This window comes from Myotis yumanensis, unplaced genomic scaffold, assembly GCF_028538775.1.
Source record: "Myotis yumanensis isolate MYYU_CA2020_CCGP unplaced genomic scaffold, mMyoYum1.0.hap1 SCAF_22, whole genome shotgun sequence".
Classification (NCBI taxonomy): domain Eukaryota; kingdom Metazoa; phylum Chordata; class Mammalia; order Chiroptera; family Vespertilionidae; genus Myotis; species Myotis yumanensis.
Window position 1 is genome coordinate 11,529,520 of NW_027223773.1, and position 18,786 is coordinate 11,548,305.

The 18,786-nt window shown below is 43.6% G+C and overlaps 1 protein-coding gene across 1 annotated transcript in view; it reads left to right on the forward strand.

Moving 5' to 3' along the window:
* WDR64 (WD repeat domain 64) overlaps positions 1-18,786 on the forward strand; it is a 66,145-nt gene that overhangs the window by 30,396 nt on the left and 16,963 nt on the right. The window contains exons 13-18 of the mRNA XM_070401322.1: positions 2,330-2,453; positions 5,378-5,553; positions 11,508-11,684; positions 12,107-12,237; positions 16,711-16,812; positions 18,051-18,120. Coding sequence (XP_070257423.1) covers positions 2,330-2,453; positions 5,378-5,553; positions 11,508-11,684; positions 12,107-12,237; positions 16,711-16,812; positions 18,051-18,120 — 780 coding nt within the window. The remainder of the gene's footprint in view (positions 1-2,329; positions 2,454-5,377; positions 5,554-11,507; positions 11,685-12,106; positions 12,238-16,710; positions 16,813-18,050; positions 18,121-18,786) is intronic.

Consider the following 18,786-nt stretch of genomic DNA (forward strand, 5'->3'; position numbering starts at 1 on the left):
TAACGCCGCCCTAGTTTGGCTCAGTGGATAGGGCGTTGGCCTGCAGACTCAAGGGTCCCAGGTTCGATTCCTGTCAAGGGCATGTACCTCAGTTGCAGGGCCCTGGTCAGGGTGTGTGTGGGAGGCAACCATAGATGTGCCTCTCTGACATCAATGTTTCTCTCTGTGTCTCTCTCCCTCCCTTCCACTCTCTCTAAAAATCAATGGAAAAATATCCTCAGGTGAGGATTAAAAAAATAAATAAGTTATGCTAATGCCTCGGAGTAAGTAGAGGGAAGTGAAAACTAAACTCTGTGCTGCTTCCCTGCAGAAGACCTCTCCAGGGGAAAGTATCCTCCCTGGGGATACAGACATCAAGGTGCGTTTCCGTGCCTGAGCGGGGGAGAGGGCTGTGCTTCAGGCCAGGAAATGGGTGACCTGTGAAACCCATTCACCAGTGACACACTTTCTCCATTAAGGACCCCTCTAGCCCCCGGGGCACACAGAGGTGAAGAGCATGGCCTCAGGGGGCAGACTGGCTCCATTTGAGACTGTTCCATCAGCTCCTCCTGTACCCCTTCACCCCTCCCCCCTCCTCGTCCCCACCTCTCTGCCGTCACCCTAACTCAGGGGTGGGCAAACTTTTTGACTCGAGGGCCACAATGGGTTCTTAAACTGGACCGGAGGGCCGGAACAAAAGCATGGATGGAGTGTTTGTGTGAACTAATACAAATTCAAAGTAAACATCATTACATAAAAGGGTAGGTCTTTTTTTTTAGTTTTATTCATTTTAAACGGGCCGGATCCGGCCTGCGGGCCGTAGTTTGCCCACGGCTGCAACTGCTGCACCTTCCCCTCAGGTCCCTGGAGGAGCCATGCACCTTCCCAGCTCTGGCCCTTTGCTTATGCTGCCCCCGCCCCAGATAACTTGAGTGCAACCAAATTCATCTTGTGTTGCCTCTTCACTTTTATTTTTTTTAACATATATTTTTATTGACTTCAGAGAGGAAAGGAGAGGGAGAGAGAGAGATAGAAACATCAATGATGAGAGAGAATTATTGATCAGCTGCCTCCTGCATGCCTTACTCTGGGGATGGAGCCCACAACCGGTCATGTGCCCTGACCGGGAATCAACGCTCAACCACTGAGCCACGCCGGCCCGGCCTGCCACTTCACTTTTATTACATGTGAACATAGCAAATCCATGAAGAGGGGAGATTCAGACCTAAGGACTGTGAGACTGAAGTGCCTACTGTGTTTCCAAAGAGAGATAATGATGAGTCTTTTTTTTTGATAGTTTTTTATTATTATTGATTTTAGAAAGGGAGAGGGAGATAGAAACATCAAGGTTTCAACATCAATCAGCTGCCTCCTGCACGCCCCCTGCTGGGAATCAGGCCAGCAACTTGAGCATGTGCCCTGACGGGGAATCCAACCCATCACCTCTTGGTGCATGGTTTGACGCTCAACCACTGAGCCACACAGGCCAGGCAATGATGAGTCTTGACATGTTCCTGCATTTCCTGATTATTACACCCAGCCTGGTTACAGAGGCAGCCTTTTCTGAAGTCTTAGCCTTTCCCCCATCTCTCCATCTCTCTCTCTCTGTCTGTCTGTCTGTCTGTCTCTCTCTCTCTCTCTCTCTCTCATCCCCTGCCCCTAATCACTCCTTGGAAAGCTCCCTCCTCAGGATTCTCTCAGATTACAAGCGACCCCTAGCTAACTTGGATGAATGCCAACAGAGGGGAAAACATCCAGGGTGATCTTTTCGGCTGGATTCCTCTGTTACATTTCCATCTTGCTCCATACTGACAATAGCAATGGACTACTTCCTGCACAGGCTTCCTGGAACAGGCCCTGCCTGTCTCAGCCACAGACACCCCCAGGGCAGCACAGTCACGAGGAGGCGGCCTTGCATCGTTTAGAACTTCCTTTGAGCAAATCAACATTCATGGCAGAATGCTGAGAAGGGTGTTAGATGGACGTAGCACCATTCTTTTTTTTAAAAATGCTCACCCGAGGATATTTTTTTCATTGGTTTTTAGAGAGAGTGGAAGGGAGGCAGGGAGGAGAGGAGAGGGAGAGAGGAAAGACAGAGAGAGAGGGATTTGAGAAACACAGTCATTGGTTGCCTCCCACACGCACCTCAACCAGGGCAGGGATAACCTGCAGCCCAGTTATGTGCCCTTGACTGGAAATCAAACCTAAGAACCTTGATCCAAGGGGCCAGTGCGATGACCACTCACCCAAACCGGCCAGGGCCATAGCACCAATTTTGAGGCTGTCTTGAATATTGTAAATTTGTTGATAAGAACTGAAAGGCATTTGATTTTCTTGTTCTTACCTATAGGTGTGGGAACTTGAGACTGGCCTCCAAATATACCAGATTCTAGACCCTCATGGCTTCAATATTGAACTGACTTCTGCAGCTATCGATGACAGTGGATTTCTTTTTGCCACAGGAGCGTATAATGGTCAGACTAAGATTCAAAACACGGCCTCCCTGTGTTAGTGCTCTGAGAGTTTGCTCAGGGAGCTCATTAGTAGTTTGGTTGCCAGGGAGGGCATGAACCTGGCTGGACCACGTAACCATAACAGCAAGATCACAGCGCCTGACGGGAGCGTGATAACTCTTCTTTGACGGGCATTCTTTTTTTTTTTTTTTTTTTTTTTTTTATTTATTTTCGCTAAAAGTATTACAAAGGGTATTACATAAGTGTCCTTTTTTCCCCCCACCCTTGACAAGCCCCTGCCCTCCCTTACTCCCCAGTGTCTTATGTCCATTAGTTATGGTTATATGGATGCATACAAGTCCTTCAGTTGATCTCTTACTCCCCTCCCTCCTGTCCCCCAACCCTCCCTGGCCTTCCCACTGCAGTCCGACAATCGGTTTGAGGCAGCTCTGCCACTGTATTTATTATTGTTCAAAAGTTTGTAATGGTCTTAATTATCCATGAAAGAGTGAGATCATGTGGTATTTTTCCTTCATTGACTGGCTTGTTTCACTTAGCATAATGCTCTCCAGTTCCATCCATGCTGTTGCAAATGGTAAGAGTTCCTTCTTTTTAACAGCAGCATAGTATTCCATCGTGTAGATGTACCACAGTTTTCTAATCCATTCATCTACTGATGGGCACTTAGGCTGTTTCCAGATCTTAGCTATGGTGAATTGTGCTGCTATGAACATCTGGGTGCATATATCCTTTCTGATTGGTGTTTCTGGTTTCTTGGGATATATTCCTAGAAGTGGGATCACAGGGTCAAATGGGAGTTCCATTTCCAATTTTTTGAGGAACCTCCATACTGCCTTCCATAGTGGCTGCACCAGTCTGCATTCCCACCAGCAGTGCACAAGTGTTCCTTTTTCTCCACATCCTCTCCAGCACTTGTCGTTTGTTGATTTGTTGATGATGGCCATTCTGACAGGTGTGAGATGGTACCTCATTGTTGTTTTGATTTGCATCTCTCGGATGATTAGTGACTTTGAGCATGTTTTCATATGTCTCTTGGCTTTCTGAATGTCCTCTTTTGAAAGGTGTCTATTTAGATCCTTTGCCCATTTTTTGATTGGATTGTTTATCTTCTTTTTGTTAAGTTGTATGAGTTCCCTATAAATTTTGGAGATTAAGCCCTTATCAGATATGACGTTGGCAAATATGTTTTCCCACGAGGTGGGTTTTCTTGTTGTTCTGTTGATGGTTTCTTTTGCTGTGCAGAAGCTTTTTATTTTGATGTAGTTTTGATGGGCATTCTTGTCCGGAGACGGATGTTCACCGTAATCAATACTTTCCATTACATCATACAGCTGCTTTACAGTTTGCAAAAGTCTTCCCCACATACAGTCTTCCTCCATCTTTGCTTGGACTTATCTGTGTTGCACTAACTCATCCAGTCCTACTTTTGGGGACCATCTGCTAAGATATACATATTAGGTTCAGTGGTTGTTGATAATATTTTTATTGACGGTAGATTTTGGGGCCACACAAAATATCCAGCCAGCTTTGTCATAGAACACCTCGAATTCTCCTTTCGACTTGTCTATCCATGTGAGCTCCTTGGGGTTAGGTGCTGTGTATACATTGGAGGCTCAGGCTGTGTTGTTGTGTGTGTGTGTGTGTGTGGGTGTGTGTGTGTGTGTGTGTGTGTTTAAATATTTTTATTGATTCTAGAGAGGAAGGAAGAGGGAGAGAGAGATAGAAACATTAATGATGAGGGAGAATCACTGATCAGCTGTCTCCCACAAGCCCCCCACTTGGAGATCAAGTGCACAACGGGGCCTGTGCCCTGACCAGGAATCGAACCGTGACCTCCTGGTTCATAGGTCGATGCTCAACCCTGAGTCATGCCAGCTAGGCTAAGAGTCTGCTTTTTAAAAGTGTGAGCAGATAGCAATACCCATGAAATAAAATTGCCTCTGCTGAGTGGATACAGTGTGATTGAGTGAATGCCGCTGCTCTCTCATGGGACAGATCCTAAGAAGGCAGTCCCCTGCTCTTAGCAACCCTGCACAAGGTGAAAATTAGTCATAATAGAAATTCTGAGCAATGGACACAGCTATTATCAGACATAAGCATTATGTGTGACTCATTCAATGTGGCTGAGATGGCACTATTTTCATGCAAGCATAATATTTTATTGCATTAGTCATCCAGTCCAGAGGGTGTTTTAAGTATTAACAGTTAAGGGAGGGGAGGCAAAGTGCTGTGAGGGGCAGCCCACTATACCTAACCCTGAGGTGACCCTGCGATCTTTACTATTGCAGTGATGATCTTTCTATTAGTAACAATTGTGGATGCCCAGCCGGTGTGGCTCAGTGGTTGAGCATCCACCTACGAACCAGGAGGCCACAGTTCGATTCCCTGTCGGGGCTCATGCCTGGGTTTGCAGGTTTGATCCCCAGTAGGGGGCATGTAGGAGGCAGCCGATCAATGATTCTCTCTCGTCATTGATGTTTCTCTCTGTTTCTCTCTCTCTCTCTCCCTTCCTCTCTGAAGTCAATAAACATATTTTTAAATAATAATAATAGTAATTGTGGCATAATGTTAGATGTACAGGTGGATAGATATCGGGGGTATTTAGCAAACTGGAAAGCCTTGGGAGAATAAAGGCAGAAAAGGTCCATTTAAGACAGAAAGCTCAGATAGGAGAGTTCAAAGAAAACGGTCGCAATTTCAAGACATTGCCTGGGCCCGTTTCATGTTTGTCAGCCTGTGTCCAATCAAGGCGCACAGAAACATACACTGTGCACAGCAAGGCCAGGGAGACTCACATTTCAGTGGGAAATGGACATAGAATAAATCGTGGGCAGAAAGCTTTCAATGAGGTCCGTGTTCTCTGAGATAAGAGCCCAGCTTCCTACCAATTCCTTTCCACCCACCGCGTCTCCCTCTGTGCCCAGGAACCGTTAAGATCTGGGACTTCGGCAGCGGGCAGGAGCTGAAGGTGCTCCCCGAAGGGAAGGACTGGAAGGAGGAGGAGCACTGGGTGAAGCGCCTGGTGTTCCTGAAGGTGCAGGAGAAACACCAGCACCTGCTCCTCGTCTTGGAGCACAGCGGGAAGATCAAAATGATGCAGGTTTGCCATCCCCCGTTGACACCTGTACTCTCTCTGCTCTTCTTGGGAAAACCAGCTGAGTCTAGGGACCATCCCCACTGAACTCCTCTCTTGCCAGCCAGCTAAGGATGGCGTTTCCCCACCCTCCTCCCTAGGAGGCTGCCAAGTAAGCTTGCCCAGGACCAAGCAAAGAGCCAAAAAGGCCCTGGCTGGATTGGTTCAGTGGAGAGAGCGTCAGCCTGCAGACACAAGGGTCCCGGGGTCGATTCCCGGTCAAGGGCACATACCTCCATTGCAGATTTCATCCCCAGTAGGGGCCATACAGGAGGCAGCTGGTCAATGATGTTCCTCTCTCATCATTGATGTTTCTATCTCTCTCTCCCTCTCCCTTCCTCTCTGGAATCAACAAAAACATATAAAAGAACAAAACAAACAACAACAACAAAGAGCCAAAAAGAAGAGCTGCTCAGCCCGGCCGGTATGGCTCAATGGTTGAGTGTCAGCCTATGAACCAGAAGGTCACTGGTTCGATTCCCAGTCAGGGCACATGCCCAGGTTGCGGGCTAGATCCCCAGTGAGGGGTGTGCAGGAGGCAGCCGATCAATGATTGATGTTTCTATTTCTCTCCCCTTCTCCCTTCCTCTCTGAAATCAATAAAATTATATTTTAAAAAAAGAAGAGCCGCTCAGCCACAGCATCCCACCCATCCAGTTTGCTGAGGGATTTCTGGAGCGGGAACCACAAAGGCTAAGTTGACACGCAGCTGGGGGATGGTCCCTGGCGAAACGGCTCTGTAAGAGGGAGCGCTGATTCTCCTCTGTCCCTTAGGATCCATGACGTGCTCAGGAATGCTCAGGTCACTTTCTCAGGTTGTCACCAAAATTGCTCTGTGTACTTTAAGGTTAATGATGCAATCTGCTCAGGGCTGTGTTGGGATATTTGAGGTAGGCTAATTTATTTTTCCGGCGAGTCTAGTACTCCCTAAGAATGCCTTCTTCATATTTGAAATGAAGGCTAGGTCATTTATTCTGCCTATTGAGTGAATCGTTCCCCGCCTGGAACTCAGGCACTCATTATTACTATTTATCATCATCATCATCATCATCATCATCATCATTAGTCCCCTTCTGAAAGCTAAGATCAGAAAAAAAAAAATCTAGCACTACTCGGGCAGTGTGGCTTAGTGGGTGAGCATTGACCTATGAACCAGGAGGTCACAGTTCAATTTCCAGTCAGGGCACATGCCTGGGTTGCTGGCTGGGTCCCCAGTAGGGGGCGTGCAGGAAGCAGCCGATCAATGATTATTTCTCATCATTGATGTTTCTATCTCTCTCTCTCCCTCTCCCTTACTCTCTGAAATCAATAAAAATGTATTAAAGCCCAAAACACAACTTAAAAAGAAACCCAGCAGTTATTAAGATGATTGCTGGCCTACTGCTGGGAAAAAGATGATTCATTATACTCTTCCCAGAAAGAACTGTAAGGCACCTCTTGTAAGGTGTACAATAGTAAATGAATGGGATAGTTCATTCCTGGAGTTGGAGCTGGGAGTGGAGTGAAGGGAAGATGCACCAAACCTCTATCCTCCCAGACCCTCAGCTGCATTAAACAAATAGCAAACACTGCTTCCGTAGGCACAGCCGGCCACTCAGGGGCCATTGCTAATGCATTATGTGCTGAGGCAGACTCCCCACAACTTTGAATGTCTTCGAACCAGTCCTTAAGAGAAATGTAATGTCTCTCTGGCACTCATATTCTTGATTTTATCTTCTCAACCTCAGAAAAGTGCTTGTGCAACTGCCCGATCCTTTCAGAAATCATCACTGTGCTAGATGGTCTGGGTGTGGCCTTGGAGCCCCATAATGGGTTATAACTGGCCCATTGATACAACGTCATAGACCACAAGAGACAGGAACAACAATTTTTTCATGATCTCTATTTTAAGGAGATAACATTGCATTCTGCCAACATAATTTTTTTTTAATTTGGATACATTTTGCTCCTAAAATCTTTTTTTTCTTTTTATTTATTTATTTTTTTAATTAAATCTTTATTGTTCAGATTATTACAGTTGTTCCTCTTTTTTCCCCCATAGCTCCCCTCCACCTGGTCCCCCCACCTCCGCCCTCACCGCCCCCACTGTCCTCATCCATAGGTGCACGATTTTTGTCCAGGCTCTTCCCGCATCCCCCACACCCCTTTCCTCCCCAAGAATAGTCAGTCCACTCCCTTTCTATGCCCCTGATTCTATTATAATCACCAATTTATTCTGTTCATCAGATTATTTATTCACTTGATCCTAAAATCTTCTTGATAAAAACCATTGTTCGGTGAGAAATTGCTATCCTTACAGTATGACCAAAGCACTGTGTGAGTTTAGAGATTTTGATTAATGCACCGCAAATATTTCAAATGCTAAAGAGCCACTTACATCTCTTTATTTTCCCTCCCTTCTGGCCACATTAACTTGGTGAGTTTACTCGTGTAGCCCTATTTGTAGGTCCCTTAGAGCAAAGGAGCTTTCTCTGTGAAGCAATGAATGGCATGCACGCCCTTAGCATCATGTGAGCTGCTGGTTTCCCAGAGCACCGATTCCCAAAGGCCTATCTGCCAATGCAAACCAGAGGTCAAAGTTTTCACCAATTAGGAATAAAATGAAGAAGACAAGGATTGCTTTTTCCTAGAGCTAATTTTACTTTTTTTTAAAAAAATGTATTTTATTGCTTTTTCACAGAGCGGAAGGAGAGGGATAGAGAGTTAGAAACATCAATGAGAAAGGAACATCAATCAGTTGCCTCCTGCACACCTCCCACTGGGGATGTGCCCGCAATCAAGGTACATGCCCTTGACCAGAATCGAACCTGAGACCTTTCAGTCCGCAGGCCGACGCTCTATCCACTGAGCCAAACCGGTTAGGGCTAATTTTATTTTTTAAGTGTTAAGATTATATCTTTCCTATTTTTATTTTTTCATATTAAAATATAACCCCTCCTCTCATACAATGATGGTAGCAGTGTTTCTAGTCCCTCCTTTCCTATGTCCTCTCTTGTAAAATTAAATGTTAGTAACTGTAAGTCAATATTTTGTGGGGTTTTATTTTTATTTTTTATTTTGCTGTCCTAAGTGGGTCAGTTGAAACCAGCTAATGCCATGAAAACCGTGACGGTCAACTCATACCACCAAGGGGGCATGTGAACCTAACAAAGCTGGTACTGAGGATACCCACCTCCGCTCACTGTTTGGATGTGGCTGAGATGCATTCTGCTCCCACAGTGGCACAAACTCTAACAAAAAACAACTGGTCAGTAGGAGAACCACTGGCCCATACTTTTAGGGAAATTAGCATAAATATAAAAGCACAGAGACCTTAGATCACTTAGAAACAAAAAGCTTTAAAAAATGAAAGGACTGCCCAGCCTGTGTGGCTCAGTGGTTGAGCATTGATCTGTGAACCAGGAGGTCACAGTTCAATTCCAGGTCAGGCCATATGCCTGGGTTGCAGGCTCGATCCCCACTTGGGGCCATATAGGAGGCAGCTGATCAATGATTCTCTCTCATCATTGATGTTTCTGTCTCTCCTTCTTCCTTCCTTTCTGAAATCAGTACAGATATATATTAAAGTAAAAAAAGAAAGGACTTTTGTCTATCAACTAGCTAAACTCCTCATCTTATAAATAAGGAAAATAAGGCCCAAAGAAGACAGGTGCTCTGTTCAACTTCTCACTAGAACTACGACTAGAAATCTGTTGTTTTCCTGCTTAGGCCAATATTCCCTCCACTTTACTGTAGCTGCTTTCAACCTTTAAAAATCCTGCTCTGCTGGCAAAATGACCAACCTTAAAAATGTGGCTTTTATCCTCATTTCAAAATTCAATAGCATGTCATCAATAATAACCAACTAGAAAGCAGAATAAATGATTGCATTACAATAGCAAAGAAAAATATGAGGTGCCTAAAATAAATTCAACACAAATATGCCAGAGTTTTGTAGAAATAAAAGAAAAGTAAAGGACATAAAAATAACACTCCTGAAAATATGAGAGCTATAACATTTTCACAGATGGGGTGCCACAACAGTGTCTTGCTTTCAAATTAAAAATAAGCTCTTTTCTTTAAAAAGTGAAAAACAAGTCACATAGTGTGAAAAGACCACTCACTGGATCCCAGGTAAGTGAGAAAAGATTAGGAACCAGAGTAGCTAAAGAAATCCCACAAATGCAGAAGAAAACCAAACAGCCCAAGATGAAAATGGACCAAGGACAGGTAAGGAAAGCCAAATGTTTCACAAACACATAAAAAGTTCAGTTCACTAATTCAGAAAATGTGATTGATATAATTAATATATTTTACAATTAAAATTTTTAATATTTTTATTGATTTCAGAGAGGGAGAGAGAGTTAGAAACATCAATGATGAGAGAGAATCATTGATTGGCTGCCTCCTGCACACCCCCTACTGGGGATTGAGCCCACAACCCTGGCATGTGCCCTTGACCGCAATCGAACCCAGGACCCTTCAGTCCACAGGCTGATGCTCTATCCACTGAGCCAAACCAGCTAGGGCTAAGATTAATTTTTAAATGTCCCATTTCAGCCCTAACCGGTTTGGCTCAGTGGATAGAGCATCGGCCTGCGGACTCAAGCGTCCCAGGTTTGATTCCGGTCAAGGGCATGTACCTTGGTTGCAGGCACATACCCAGTAGGGAGTGTGCAGGAGGCAGCTGATTGATGTTTCTCTCTCATCAATGTTTCTAACTCTCTATCCCTCTCCCTTCCTCTCTGCAAAAAATCAATAAAATATATATTTAAAAATAAATAAATAAATAAATGTCCCATTTCAAACCCATTAGGTAGGCTAAATAATCGAGTAAAATCAAGTGTTGGCAAGAATGAGAAGAAAGGAGAACTCTGCTCTGCTCCAGTTGGGAGTGGGAAAAGATTAACATTCCTTGAAAAGTCACTTGGCAATATCTAGTAAAGTTGATAACATGCATATCTTACAACTTGATAATTCTACTCCAGGAATTGTTCTAGAAGCTGTAGCAATTGTCCATAAAAACAAGCAGCAAAAAATTGACAACAAGCTTAATATCCATTACTAAGAAAATGGGTTAAGTCAGTTGTAGTATATTCGTACAACACTATAAAGCAGTTAAAAATAAATGAACTAGAGCTCTATGTAAAAAAATCTCAAAAATATAAAATTTTTAATCCTCACCTGAGAATATGTTTTTATTGATTTTTAGAGAGGGAGGGCGAGAGAGAGAAACATAGATTTGAGAGAAGCATCAATTGTTTGCCTCCTGTATGTGCCCCTACTGAGACCAAACCCCAACCCAGGTATGAACCCTGACTGGAAATTGAACCCTTGACCTTCTGGTGTATGGGACAATGCTCCAACCAACTGAGCAACTCTGGCCAGGACTCAGAAATATAATTTTAAGTGAAACAAGAGAGTTGAAGAAGAATTTATACAGCTTGATAACTTTATTAAAAGGTTAAAAGCCTGTTGGAAGCTGAAATCCATCCGAATGGAGCCGAAGTGAATGTGAATATACTGACTATATCCTGGAAGCATTTTTATACCATCTTGAAATTTCAACAAAACTGGCTTTTGCCAGTTTATCCAGCTGTCTTTCAAAAATAAAAGTTAGGGTTTTCCAAAAAAAAAATGGTTAAAAGCCTGAAAGCAATACTTATATAGATTTACTTATATACATGTAGAATGTATGTATATATTTATGTATAAATATACAAACTTTCATAACTAACACCTTATTCAGGTTACTAGTTACTTCTGGAAAGGGAAAAAAAAAAGAGGAATTATATTAGGGAGGGGTAGATAGAATTTAAGACTTGACAAAACTGGGTGGCAGATACATCCTGGCTTGTTCTATTTTTCTCTATATCCTTACAACAGTTCCGAACAAAATAGTTCATTGAGTTTCTCATGTCCCTACTGGGTTTCTATTAAAGGGTAAAGAAAATGATATTTGTCTCATTGTGATATGGGAGCTGCCTGATGTCATACCTGTCCTACAAGACGGTAATCATATTGTGCGTCTGAAAACGTCTACTAAAGACAGGAGCATGGCTCTTCCCTTCCCATATGTTTCGTTGATAGCTGAGAAAACCCATCCTCAAGATGTTCCTGTAAGTTTCATTTCTTGATTTTCTTCCCTTTTATTATGGAACATTACAAACATACACAGAAGTAGAGAAAATAATGCAATGAATTTCAATGTACTATCGCTTAATTTCAGCTATAACATGAGTCATGGAGATGTAATGTACAGCTCAGGGAATAGAGTCAATAACATCGTAAGAACTTTGCATGACAGATGGTTTTCAGACTTATGGTGATCACATTGTAAGGCATATACATGTCAAATCACTATGTCGTACACCTGAAACAAATATAATATTGTTTACCAACTCTACTCCAGTAAATTTTTTGAAAAATCATAAGACATCTTAAGTTAATGATGAGACGACAAAGTGTACACACAGCATGTGTATTGTGGTTAGATACTGTGTTCATGACGGTCAATGAGTTGGTTTCCTCCCTTCTTTAGAATCCTACGGTCAGTTCAGAAGTGAACTGCATTGATATATTGCAAGTAGAAGGGTATAATTTGATAGCCGCTGGGACCGTAAATGGTGTGATCATCTTGTGGAATTTTGTAACATCCACTGTCAAAGAATTGTAAGTTGCATCTTTTTCTTAAATAATATAAGTTGTACTACAGAAGAGCCAAAGTAACATTCAATGCTAAAACAAATAACAAAAGCAATAAATAAAAGTAGTAGTTACTATCAAGGGAGGCATTCCTGGAGTCATGATCATGAGGAGACTATGTACTAAGTGTCTAAATCCCAGAATCCTATATAATAAAAGACTAATATGCAAATCGCCCAAATGGCGGAATGACCAGTCGCTATGATGCACACTGACCACCAGGGGGCAGACACTCAATGCAGGAGTTGCCCCCTGGTGGTCAGGGGGAGCTCTGCTCAGCCAAAAGCTGGGCTCACAGCTGGTGAGTGCAGTGGTGGTGACGGCAGCGCTCTGAGGGCTCCCGGACTGCGAGAGGGTGCAGGCAGACTGAGGGACCCCATGAGTGCATGAACCTCGTGCACTGGGCCTCTAGTAATATAAATAAGATGAGCCTTAAGTATTTGTGTTCTCAAGTGCTTTGACTTTTACTCTTCTCACTCTAGACCAGTGATGGCGAACCTTTTGAGCTCGGCGTGTCAGCATTTTGAAAAACTCTAACTTAACTATGGTGCTGTGTACCATATAGAAATTGTTTGATATTTGCAACAATAGTAAAACAAAGATGTATATTTTTGATATTTATTTTATATATTTAAATGCCATTTAACAAAGAAAAATCAACCAAAATAATGAGTTCGAGTGTCACCTCTGACACGCATGTCATAGGTTCGCCATCACTGCTCTAGTACATGCTTGCATGTGTTATCCTGTCCAAATTCATAACCTCAACAAATACTGAAAATACACACTAAATTTAAACTCTAATCTCCCCAGAGCTTCAAACATACATATCTGGCAATGACCAAGCCCCAATTACCTTAACGTCCCACATGCCCCAAACTTTGGCTCAACCTCCCCCTCCCCCAAACAACTCCTCTTCCTGTATACCCAGTGACACCGTCTACTAAGCCACCAAAATCAAATGGTGAGAGGCATTCTGGATGGCTTTTCCTTCTCATTCACCGCCCCCAACACATCTAACTCTTTACAGAGCAGTGCTAACAAGGCCATGGCATTGGCAATTCCAAATCTCCACCCATTAGATTTTCTTCATGCTATGGTCAAAAACTTCACCTTCTCCCTGCCATCCATTTCTAAATGTTCTTGCCATTGGTTGTAAAGGAAACAATAGAACCATCGTGTTATTTGCTCTGGATGGATTGCAAGTGATAAGCAATCCACAGTTGTGCAATTGGGCTAGAGAGCAAGGGCCACGTGTGAACACCCTTGGTCAAAGGAATCTGTAATATTGTACTTTGAGGTACAAGGTGGTCAAGAACCTTGATGAATGAATAACAGGAAAGTTAAGTTTATCTGAGCATTTGAGGGAAGGGAAGAGGTAAAAAGGAGGAGAGAAGAGAGTGGGAGAGAACAAGGGAAAAGAAGGAGAAAATGCAAAAGAAATCTCTGCCTCTCTGTTTACAGTGCATTACATACTACTGGTCTACCCAGACTCCGTGGCCCTTCCCGATCTAAGTCTGAGTCTTTACTTTTAACCAACTTTTTAAAAAACTGATTTCAGAGAGGGAGAGAGAGATAGAAACATCAATGATGAGAGAGAATCATAGCATTGATCGGCTGTCTCCCGCTCGCCCCCTACTGGGGATCGAGCCTGCAACCTGGGCATGTGCCCTCACTGGAATCAACCTGGGACCCTTCAGTCCGCAGGCTAATGCTCTATCCACTGAGCCAAACTGGCTAGGGCTTAATCAACTTTTGAGAGAACATGCATCTTTCTTGTTTAGCCCTGGATTTATTCTCCTTTGAACCTTTAGTTGAAGTAGATGTTTCTGCAGAACGCTCCCTCTGTACCCCAGCTCGTGTTCTCTCGGTCCCGGCCCCTAAAATTTCTGTCATCCTTCTGTTCCTTCTCTTCAACCCTCACCCGTAAGCTTTTCTCACAGTCTAGTTGTCATTTGCATATGCACTGTACAATTTCTCACCCTTTTATTAATGCAGTTCTCACACTATGAGTGTCAGATGGTGCATGACTCGCCACCAAGGGAAATCAGCTAGACACAAAGGGCACAGAGTCCTGATGCCACAGCCCAAGGAGGGGGGAGCTGCCCTGAGAACATGTCCAGCTTAAAGGTGGAGCTCCTCCTTGTTGAAGTGTTGGCATTTCACCAAGGGATGCATGCAAACACCACATCTAATCAGAGAATTACCTTAGGAAAAGATGATTATGTAAAAACAATCAATTTAGAATCAGTGGAGTATTTTTGCAGAACATATAATTTAGCACAGCAATGTCTAATGTAATTTAGGCTCAGTTTAAAGGCTCTGACACGAGATATGGTACCCATATTCATGGCGGAGGCCATCTCTACCTCTACCTCAAACTTGGCCTAAGATCCCTTCACCAGTCAGGAAGAAACAGCTCTTCTCTTCCTGTTCAAAGCTCTTTGGGGACCAAACTAGAAATTGTTCTTGCTCATTAATAATCCATTCCACCATTCAGCTAGTTTGCAGAGCAGAAATGTGTAAAACATTTGAGCTTAGCCCTGACCGGTTTGGCTCAGTGGATAGAGCGTCGGCCTTCGGACTGAAGGGTCCCAGGTTCGATTCTGGTCAAGGGCATGTATTGTGGTTGCGGTTTCGAGCACATCCCCAGTAGGGGGTATGCTGGAGCAGTTGGTCGATGTTTCTCTCTCATCGATGTTTCTAACTCCCTATCCCTCTCCCTTCCTCTCTGTAAAAAATCAATAAAATATATTTATAAAAAAAAAAAAGTTTGAGCTGAACAAGTCATCAAGCCCACACTTTCCTCTTTTGAGCTTGGTTCACCCTTCCCCGCCCCCTCAAGAGCTTCCTTCATCACTCAACAGATCCAATTAGCAGAGGCAATTTCCATTAAAGCAGTGGTTCTCAACCTTCCTAATGCCACGACCCTTTAATACAGTTCTTCATGTTGTGGTGACTCCCAATTTTATTGTTACAAATTGAACATAATTAAAGCTTAGTGATTAATCACAAAAACAATATGTAATTATATATGTGTTTTCTTAGGCGACCCCTGTAAAAGGGTCTTTCGACCCCCAGAGGGGTCGCGACCCACAGGTTGAGAACCACTGCATTAAAGGAAGAGGAACATTTGCTTTGAGGTCCATTTGCTATAAGAAATGTTAAGTGTGGCTTTAAGAGCTGAGCATGGCCCGGCCAGTGTGGCTCAGGGGTTGAGCATCAACCTATGAACCAGGAGATCATGGTTCAATTCCTGGTCAGGGCACATGCCTGGGTTTCAGGCTTGATCCCCAGAGGGGGAGGTCATGCAGGAGGTAGCCAATCAATGATTCTCTCTCATCATTGATGTTTCTCTCTCTCCCTCTCCCTTCCTCTCTGAAATCAATAAAAATACATATATTTTTTAAAAGAGCTGAACATGAAGTGCCAGTGGAAACTGCCTGGGAAGGTGTTCAATTCTTTGGAATCTGGGTCAGTGGCAGACTCCAGTAACAAGAGCAGCATAATCACCGAATTCCCTGCTTGTCTTCTTCACTCTGTTCTAAGTTCCCTGATGGCAATAACTATATTTTATTCAAATTTATCACTCTACTTGTTCAAAGAGTAGAATTCTAGCCGAACCGGTTTGGCTCAGTGGATAGAGCATCGGCCTGCGGACTCAAGGGTCCCAGGTTCGATTCCAGTCAAGGGCATGTACCTTGGTTGCGGGCACATCCCCAGTGCGGGGCGTGCAGGAGGCAGCTAATCGATGTTTCTCTCTCATAGATGTTTCTAGCTCTCTATCCCTCTCCCTTCTTCTCTATAAAAATCAATAAAATATATTTTTAAAAAAACACACACAAAAAGCAAAGAGTAGAATTCTAACCTTTTTTTTAAATCCTCACCCAAGGTTATTTTTCCATTGATTTTTTTTTTTTTTTTTTTTTTTAGAGAGAGTGGAAGAGAGAGGGAGAGACAGAGAGAAATATCGATGTGAGAAAAACACATTGATTGGTTTCCTCCTGCACGTGCCCTGACCAGGGCCCAGGCCAGGGAGGAGCCGGCAACCAAGGTTGCCCTTGACCGGAAATGAACCAGGGACCCTTCAGTCTGCAAGCTGACGCTCTATCCACTGAGCAAAACCGGCCAGGGCTAGAATTCTAACCTTTAAATCCTATGAAACTTCCAGGATATTACAGAAGCCCACTCTCTGACCTACAAGTAGGAAGAATAGACCAGCCACTTGAATTAAAGGACTTTTACACACTCAATGTTTGTGTAGCTACACAGAGCCTTATTAAAAAAAGATATGTTCAAATGTTATACCTCTGGATTTTCTATTCATGTTCGAGATCAACATTTTAGGAGTTGGTGAGCTCTGCGTGGGATTTGTAATGTGAGACATGTAAGCTACCTAATTCTTACATGTTTATCGTGTACACATATGTTTCCTTCCAGGTACAGACCTGAAGATTGCTTCACTGTCAATCCGGACTTGGATCCCAAACGCTATAGAGTTAATGACATCACGTTCCTCTTCCGTACCCTTGAGTGTGCAAGGTAACTTGGTACTTACTGATAGAGAAATGCTGTCTGAGTCTCACGTGGGTGACATCCAAAGAGTTCTCCCCATCCCAGCCTTAAGGAAGGTACATGTGAGGGAAGGCAAATTGGGTTGACTACCTGGTTTCAGCTTCCTTCCCAGTCACTGGCTTTTGTAGTGGATGGTCCCCGGGGACCCAATTTGCTGTGTGGGAATGTAATTTCCTTCACTCGGTCAGACCCACAGCACCCTTTACAACAGTAGCAAATGCTCACTTGACCACACTTGTAGCCAAAATCAAACTCTGTGAGCACGGATGTGACGCAGACAGATCAAATGGCAGCAGGTCTCATATGGCTTCCAATAAAACTGAGCAATCATCATCCATTTCCGAGAGAGCGAGAGATCATTATTTAAATATTGAAGAGAAGGTATATTTGCTTTATGGTTTTCCATCCGTAGGCCTTGGTAAACACCTCTCTGAAGAGAAGTCAACAGTTTCTATGCTAGCCTGACCAGTTTGGCTCAGTGGTTGAGCATTGACCTATGAACTAGGAGGTCAGGACACATGCCCAGGTTTCAGGCTCAAACCCCAGTAGGGAGCGTGCAGGAAGCAGCCAATCAATGATTCTCATCATTGATGTTTCTATTTCTCTCTCCCTTCCTCTCTGAAATCAATAAAAAAATATTTTTTAAAAAAGTGTTTCTATGCGAGTTTTGGGTCACCCAGAGGTGAGCCAGAATATATTCCGTTGGCTTGGAATTCCTTATTCTGAGAAGATTTTGAGGACTTGCTGTGGATATGCTTGCACCAGGCCCCAAGGCACTGTTCAGCCCATTCCAGCAGTGTCACAGAGTGGACCAGGCCAGAACCGGAAACTGTAGAGCAGAAGTTAGCCAGGCTACTCAGGGCCCCACCCCTACCCCCACCCACTTCCACCACTAGACACTGTGTCAGAACCTCTGGGACTGCATCTAGCCTGAGGCCTGGGGCAGGCAACTGTTTCATTCCCAGGCCAGGCAGCAATGAACCTGAATTCCTGAGGCTCCCCAACAGCCCCCACCAACACCAGGCAGATGAGCATTTGTGACACAAGATATGGGATGTGCTTTGTTTTATACGTGAGCGGCTCAGTGTCTACAGAGGATGAAAAAAGTATCAGAGAATGAACTGAAATCAAAGCAGAGAAGAGCACCCGTTGAGTATGAAAGAATCTTAATGTTTCCTCTTTGGGCTTCCTCTCTCTCCTTACAGGAAGACAAGCCAGGATTCCGTATGCTCTTCGTCCCAGTGTGACTCTAGTAAGGGTCCTCAGAGCAGCAAGGTAAGCAAGAAATAGGGAGAGTGTGTCCTAACTTTTACACCCAGTGTTGGTTCAAAAATCAGGGTTGGTTGCATTTTCGCCCTTCCTTCGATAGAAGGTAAAGGGGCCCTGGCTGGGGTGGCTCAGTGGGTTGGGTGTCGTCCCGTGCACGGAAAGGTTGCTGGTTTGATTCCCAGTTAAAGGTTGCAGGCTCAGGATCAGAAGGCAGTCAATGAATGTTGCGCTCTCACCTCTATGTTTCTCTCTCTCCCTGCCCCCTCCACCCTCTCTAAAAAAAATATTCTTAAGAAGTAAAGAGGAAAAAACTTTCTGTGTGTGTGTATGTATGTAAAGGTTTTTTTTGTTTTTCTATAAAGCAATGTCTAAACTGATTTCATCCATTTTTCCCTATTTCTGAAGGCTTTCATTACTTCAAATAATCAGTACATAATCATGAATAAAATAAATTACAGATGCTACTTTTTCATTGGTAAAATAATTTCAGACGGTTTTGCTAAACGCATTCCATACATTTCACAGGGGGAGGAGACAACACTGTGTAATGTTTGGCTTTCAAATTGTGTTTTCAGTTACGATTTTACATATGCTTACACGTAACACTTCTAGTTAGGACTTTGTTTAAAGGGGAGTTTTCACTGCAAAAATTAATTAAAAACCACTAGCATG